Source organism: Megalops cyprinoides, chromosome 1 (genome assembly GCF_013368585.1).
Source record: "Megalops cyprinoides isolate fMegCyp1 chromosome 1, fMegCyp1.pri, whole genome shotgun sequence".
NCBI lineage: Eukaryota > Metazoa > Chordata > Actinopteri > Elopiformes > Megalopidae > Megalops > Megalops cyprinoides.
Genome location: NC_050583.1, coordinates 2,814,123 through 2,821,622, shown reverse-complemented (window position 1 = coordinate 2,821,622; position 7,500 = coordinate 2,814,123). Strand labels below are relative to the sequence as shown.

Here is a 7,500-nt window from a genome sequence, read left to right as displayed (position 1 = left end):
CCTCAGGGCGCGGCCTGCCAGAGAGCTGTTGTCCTCCAGCTGCCTCCGCAGGTCGTCCAGTTCTGCACGCTGCCTGCAGGGCGGCGACACAGAGCAGTCACACGGGGACCCGATCCCTGCTGCAGACTCGCCCGCCCTCCGCTCATCACGCCTGCATCTTAACGCGGTCTGAGAGGGCTGAACGCACCGGCCGCCACTTTGGCTCAGTGATGCAGAGTCTGTAAGCACTGGAGGGGGTGCGTTCACTGAAACAGAGCTGAGTCACTCAGTAGCCATCAGCCCTTGGACACAGACTCCTTTCGGTATTATCTGCTCGGCAGACACTCTTACTCAGAGGACACAGACTTATTATTTCGCATTGTATTATTTCACACTTCACGGCCTACTCAATTATATCAGATCGTAACACGAGCCCCTGCCCTGGCTTTGAACCTGCGTCCTCCTGGTTACCCTGCCTCATAGCCCGTTCAAACCCAGACCGCACAGTGACCCTTGAACTCCAGTGTGACCCCTGACCTCACCTGGCCGCCAGCTGGCCCAGACGCTCCTTCTCCTCGGCCACCTCCTTGTAGAGCCTCCTCCTCTGCTGCTGCAGGGCCTGCTCCTCCTCCTGCAGCTGCTTCTCGAACCTGAGAAACGCACACACAGGTGACTCGGTCGCCCCGTCACTTACTCATCCGCTCACTCATCCGCTCACTCCTCCACTCACTCATCGCTCACTCATCCGCTCACTCATCCGCTCACTTATCCGCTCACTCCTCCGCTCACTCATCGCTCACTCATCCGCTCACTCCTCCGCTCACTCCTTCGCTCACTCATCGCTCACTCATCGCTCACTCCTCCGCTCACTCATCGCTCACTCCTCCGCTCACTCATCCGCTCACTCATCCACTCACTCACTACAGTACACTTACTGTATTGTATGACACGTAATACTATGCATTACATTACTGTCATTGAGCAGACACTCTTAGCCTTACATACACTATATGGACAAAAGTATTCGGACGCCTGACAATTACATTGTAATGACATTGTATTCATACACATATACTTCAATATGGAGTTGGTCCCCCTTTTGCAGCTATAACAGCTTCCACTCTTCTTGGAAGGCTTTCCATAAGATTTTGGAGTCTTTCTGTGGGAATTTGTGCCCATTCATTCTGTAGAGCACGTATGAGGTCAGGCACTGTTGTTGGACGAGAAGGCCTGACTCGCAATCTCTGTTCCAGTTCATCCCAAAGGTGCTCGATGGGGTTGAGGTCAGGTCTCTGTGTGGGCCAGTCAAGTTCTTCCACACCGAACTCAACCATGTCTTTATAGTCCTTGCTTTGTGCACTGGGGCGCAGTCATATTGGAATAGAAAAGGGCCTTCCCCAAACTGTTGCCACAAAGTTGGAAGCATAGCATTGTCCAAAATGTCTTGGTATGCTGAAACATTAAGATTGCCCTTCACTGGAGATAAGGGGCCTAGCCCAAACCCTGAAAAACAGGTGTGGCCAAATACTTTTGTCCATACAGTGTAGGTTACATGTTATCCATTTATACTGGATATTTTATTAAGGCAATTCTGGATTTGGTACCTTGCCCAAGAGTACAGCTGCAGTTCTCCTTCGGGAATCAAACCAGCAACCTTTCTGTTAGGAGCCCTGCTCCTTACCGTTATGCCACACTGCCACCCACCACTCATCTACTCATTCACTTCATCCTCCTCCCAGCAGACAAAGCTAAAGCAAAGCTAAGCTCTATGTCAGTGAGTATGGTGTAAATGACAGCATTGCTGTGCTGTGGTGTGTTTCTGTCTCTTTCTTTGCTGTAGGAGGTGCTGTGCCCTAGGAGTGCTGTGCCGTGGGAGGTGCTGTGCCGTAGGAGGTGCTGTCTTTCAGGGGAGAGTTTATAAAGCGTAATCAAAGACCTCATGGTGCTCATCAGAGAGAGAGAGAGATAGAGAGGGAGAGAGACAGCAAGTGTGTGTGTGTGTGTCTGTGTGTGTGTGTGTGTGTGTGTGTGTGGGGGGGGGGGGGGGGGGGATTTATCATGGAAACTACAGATCAAACTGCAGCACAGATACAGCCCCTCAGGTCCTCACTCTGCAACCTTTTGTACACAAACACACTTCTGATCTGTGTGAGATCACACGTGTCTCTGTGCTCTCCTCGACCGCACGTTATTTCAGGAACCACGCCGTCTCATATCCCAGACCCTGCAGCTGCACTTTGACACACACAGGCGATATCAGCAAGATAGTGTACGCATGTACATTCAGTGCACATGTGCATGGCGGGCGTGACTGTTTATGCAAGTGTGGTTAGTTCAAGTGTGTGTGTGTATGTGTGTGTGTGTGTATGTGTGCATATGTGTGTGTGTTTAGTGTGATTAGTGCGTGTGTGTTTAGTGTGTGGGTTTTTGTTTGATGTGTGTGAGTATGTGTGAGTTGTGTGTGTTTGTGTCTATATATGTCTTTGTGCGTGTGTTCAGTGTCTGAGTATTCAGTGTGTGCGTTCAGTGTGTATGTTCAGCCGGTGCGATCACTCTATCAGCATTCAGCACGTATGTTTATGGTTAGGGTAAGGGTTAGGGTGTTAAGGGCACGTGTGTTTTTCAGCTTGCACACTCTGTACCTCTCTTGTGCCTCTCTCTCTCCGGCTGTGTGTGTGTCTGTCCAGTGTGTGAGTGTTCAGTGTGTGAGGGTTCAGTGCGTGAGGGTTCAGTGCGTGAGGGTTCAGTGCGTGAGGGCTCAGTGCGTGAGGGCTCAGTGTGTGAGTGTTGAGTGTGTGGGCACCTCTGTTTGGCCAGCTCCCTCTCTCTCTGACACTGCTCGTCTCTCTGTGTTCAGTGTGTGAGAGCTCAGTGCGTGAGAGCTCAGTGTGTGAGAGCTCAGTGTGTGAGGGCTCAGTGTGTGAGAGCTCAGTGTGTGAGGGCTCAGTGTGTGAGAGCTCAGTGTGTGAGTGTTCAGTGCGTGAGAGCTCAGTGCGTGAGCACCTCTGCTTGGCCAGCTCCCTCTCTCTCTGACACTGCTCGTCTCTGTGTTCAGTGTGTGAGAGCTCAGTGCGTGAGGGCTCAGTGCGTGAGTATTCAGTGTGTGAGCACCTCTGCTTGGCCAGCTCCCTCTCTCTCTGACACTGCTCGTCTCTCTGTGTTCAGTGTGTGAGAGCTCAGTGCGTGAGGGCTCAGTGCGTGAGTATTCAGTGTGTGAGCACCTCTGCTTGGCCAGCTCCCTCTCTCTCTGACACTGCTCGTCTCTCTCCCTCTCCAGCCGCTGTCTCAGCTCCTCGCTCTGACGGACGTATCTCTGGGCGGCGCGCTCGTCCGCCTGCAGCAGCTCCGCCTCGTGCAGCGCCCGCAGCTTCTTCAGCTCCGCCTTGTGCTTGCAGATCAGCTTCTGGATCTCAGGCTCCAGGCCTGCGGAGCGAGGGAGGGAGGGAGAGGTAGAGGGAGAGGGAGAGGGAGAGAGAGGGAGAGGGAGAGGGAGAGAAGGAGGGAGAGGGAGAGGGAGAGAGAGGGAGAGGGAGAGGGAGAGGGAGAGGGAGAGGGAGAGGGAGAGGGAGAGTGAGGGTGAGAGTGAGGGGGAGGGAGGGAAGGAGGGAGAGAGAGAGAGGGAGGGAGGGAGAGAGAGAGGGAGGGAGAGGGAGAGGGAGAGGGGGAGGGAGGGAAGGAGGGAGAGGGAGAGGGAGAGAGAGAGAGAGAGGGAGAGAGAGGGAGAGAGAGAGAGAGAGGGAGAGAGAGGGAGAGAGGGGGAGAGAGGGGAAGAAAGAGAGAGAGGCAGGGAGGGAGGAAAACAGGGCTATGAGCTCAGCGCCTCGTCACTGTCAGCAGCACAAAGCGCAGACGGATCCAGGCCCAGGAAGGGCTTAGCGACCGCAGCCCGGCCAGCCAGAGGCCAGCGCACACAGCCACAGAGCCTGAACCCTTCATCTGTGCGGTCACCGCAACCCCTCTCTCACCGCAGAGTAAAGCTGCTGTAAGCCAGCCTCACCACAGCGTTAAAGAGCACCGCCAAAAACCCGACCGAAAACCCGACTCTCCACCGCGCAGTTCTCTGCTCAGTCCGAGACAGGTGATATGGAGTGTTTCCAACACTGTGTGATACACTCAAAATGAAAAGAAAAATATTGTGATTAATATCAAACTTCGCCCCATTTACAAAAAAGTGAAATAAAGACAAAAACTGTCACTGGAACTGGAAGAGAGGTGTATCGCTCCATTGACGGCCTATTACATGGCAGCTTTCCACTGCCTGATGGACACCGACGATTCAAAGAGACTTCTTTAAAAACAGTTATACAGTAATGGGTTAAATGATCAGTGCTGTTACATACCGACCTTCTTAATCATTTTGTTATTACGGTCATGTTGGCCACAATTTTATCGTTGCTGTCATGCTGTTATTGCAGCAATAGTTTTTCTTTCTGTAATTTTCTTTGGCAACCCTCAACACTGCAGTCATGCCAGAACGGCATATTTGAATATGCATCTGAAAAAGAGACAGAGAAGGAAAGATTGTAGAGTACAAAAGAGAAAGGGAGAGAATGAGAGAGAGAGAGAGAGACAGAGAGACACAGAGACAGAATGAGAGAGAGAGAGAGAGACAGAGAGACACAGAGACAGAATGAGAGAGAGACAGAGAGACAGAGAGAGAGACACAGAGACAGAATGAGAGGGAAAGACAGAGACAGAGAGAGAGACACAGAGACAGAATGAGAGGGAAAGACAGAGACAGAGAGAGAATGAGAGAGGGAAAGAGAGACAGAGAGAGAGACAGAATGAGAGGGAAAGACAGAGACAGAGAGAAAGGGAGAGAATAAGAGCGGGAAAAAGAAACAGAGAGAGAGAAAGATACAGAGTGCAAAAGAGACGGAGAGAGCTACACCCATCCCAAAATTTAACAAAACACCACAATTCATGACGTCCTCTTAGGAGTGGTACAGGAAACAGCAATACAGGCAGCACAATATGTGAATGCCTGCCAAAAGGCAAGAGACAGTAATATTTCCAAAATCGCTCTCTTCTCCCTTAAATGTACGCGGGGCTGCCATTGTTATCCCTGTTCTTTTTTATCAATAGCAGTAATGTAACAGTGAATACTATTATTAATTTATTCTTAATTTTTTGCTTTTTGGTTGATATTATTCTTGTCATCTACCATTGTAATTACTATTTATCATTTTTATGTCACTCATTTTCTGTGTCATCCATTACAGAAATGCTTCTGCAACACAGAAATCCTCTGTCATGCCAATAAAGCTCATTTGAATTTGAGCGAGAGGGAGGGAGAGAGAAAGAGAGGGGGAAAGAGAGAGAGAGAGAGAGAGAGAGAAAGGGAGAAAGGGAAAGGCAGAGAGATAAAGGGAGAGACACAGAGAAAGCGAATCAGCAGTGAGGGGAAGCAGGCAGAGTGTGTTCAGTGGTTTGGGAGACCTGCCGGCTATGGTTTAGAGAAAAGCGGAGGGACAGATAGGTGCATGATGGGGCACGTCATGCCTGAGGACCGGCGGTGTGTACGTGAGTGTGTACTCTGCCCAGCAAGTTCAGCCGGAAATGCACGCACCAGCGTGACACACCACTGCGCTTAACACACCACAGCACAAACAGCAAACTGCTGTGATCATTACTACACTACTACATTACTGCATAAAGCAGACGATACTGTAAGAGGTCAAAGCTGCTCTTTGGAGACGGGGGTGCACTAATTCATAAAACCAAAAAGGAACACCTTCCTTGAAGTAAATGCCCTTATATAGGATGGCACGTCTGTATCAGAAGAAAAATGATCATATCTCTGTCACACTCCAGCTCCTCTCCTGTGTCAGGTATGACGTGGCGTTAAAGGAAACCACCGCAGCTGGAGAAGGTCCCAAGATGTGCCTGCTGATTATCTGCTCAGCACTGTGACGAGCATCAGGAAGAGACGGCTGGGCCAGCTCTGAGGGAATTCTGGGATTCCAGTAAATCTTCTCCTTTTCCTCCATAGCAATCCAAGGGAGATAATAACAGAAGTGCCCGTGTGTTTCGCTCGCGGTCACAGTTTACACAACCAGTCGCTCACAAAGCAAAGCCTCTTCAGTGAAGCTGAGGTAACGTGCCTGCACTGCGGGCGATCGAATTTCTCTCGACTTCAGTTGTGTGGGGTGATACATTACGTTACATGATTGGCATTTAGCAGAAGCCCTTACCCACAGCAACTTACATTAGTCACAGTTTTTTTTTTTTTTTACAATGTTATCCATTTATACAGCTGGATATTTTACTGAGGCAGTTCTGGGTTAAGTACCTTGCCCAAGGGCACAGCAGCAGGAATTGAACCGGCAACCTTTCGGCTATGAGTCCGGCTCCTTAACCACCGTGCTACACTGCCACCCAGGCAATGCTTAAGGCTCATAACCAGTATGTGGTAGGTTCAGATCCCAGGTGAAGCCCTGCCGCTGTCACGGAGACAGAGCGGCTGCCATGTGAGCCTGGGAAATAGGCGTGTGCTAAGGACCGGCCCGCCCACCTTTGACGGTGATCTCTTTGATCTTTTTAGTCTTCTCATCGATCCACTTCTCTCTGCGGATCTTCTCGCTGGCACTCATCAGCTCCTTCAGCTTCTTGATCTCCTGCGGAGAGAGGCGAAACCAGGAGGGGCATGTTTCTCTGTTTCTCTGCTAGTGCAGCTGTCTAAACAGCTCTACTGTTCCTAACAAAATAACAGACAAACAGGACCTGCAAAGAAAGGCTAACACCTCTATCATCTATAACATGTGTAACAGACACACAAGGTCTGTTAGAAATGCTAACAGCTCTACCATCTATAATGTATAACATACAGGGCCTGTGAGAGAAGCTAACAGGTAGAGCTTCTGTGATATGTATAACAGACGCAACAGCTCTACCAGCTATAACATGTATAACAAACACAGAGGGCCTACAAAGAGAGGCTGTCTAACAGCTCTACTTTCTAAACAATCTTTATTGATACACAGGGTCTGCTAGAAATGCTAACAGTTCTAGCATCTTTAATGTATAACACACACAGGGCCTGTGAGAGAAGCTAACAGCTCTACCAGCTATAACATGTATAACAGACACACAGGACCTGAGAGAGGATCTGTCTTACAGCTCTACCAGCTATAACATGTATAACAGACACACAGGACCTGAGAGAGAAGCTGTCTAACAGCTCTACCAGCTATAACATGTATAACAGACACACAGGACCTGAGAGAGAATCTGTCTTACAGCTCTACCAGCTATAACATGTATAACAGACACACAGGACCTGAGAGAGAAGCTGTCTAACAGCTCTACCATGAGAGAACGTGCAGGAAGACCGACAGGCAGGCAAGCAGGCAGCTGGAATGGAGAAAGGCAGGATGAAAAAGAGGTGAAGAAGATGAAGGGATGGGGGTTAGGCTGGCGAAAGAGTTTTACCTCACACAAGGGACCCAAAATGTGCCACACCTACAGCCAGAACAGAGAAAGAGAGAGAGAGAGAGAGAGAGAGAGAGACAGAGAGAGACA

General features: G+C 50.0%; 1 protein-coding gene across 1 annotated transcript in view; it reads right to left on the bottom strand.

Moving 5' to 3' along the window:
- The window catches only part of cep131 (centrosomal protein 131), a 29,967-nt gene that overhangs the window by 6,371 nt on the left and 16,096 nt on the right, over positions 1 to 7,500 (bottom strand). Inside the window, exons 17-21 of the mRNA XM_036536382.1 lie at positions 7,411 to 7,440; positions 6,494 to 6,596; positions 3,201 to 3,402; positions 522 to 629; positions 1 to 73 (exon numbers count right to left, since the gene is read on the bottom strand). The exon at positions 1 to 73 is cut by the window's left edge and continues 45 nt beyond it. Coding sequence (XP_036392275.1) covers positions 1 to 73; positions 522 to 629; positions 3,201 to 3,402; positions 6,494 to 6,596; positions 7,411 to 7,440 — 516 coding nt within the window. The remainder of the gene's footprint in view (positions 74 to 521; positions 630 to 3,200; positions 3,403 to 6,493; positions 6,597 to 7,410; positions 7,441 to 7,500) is intronic.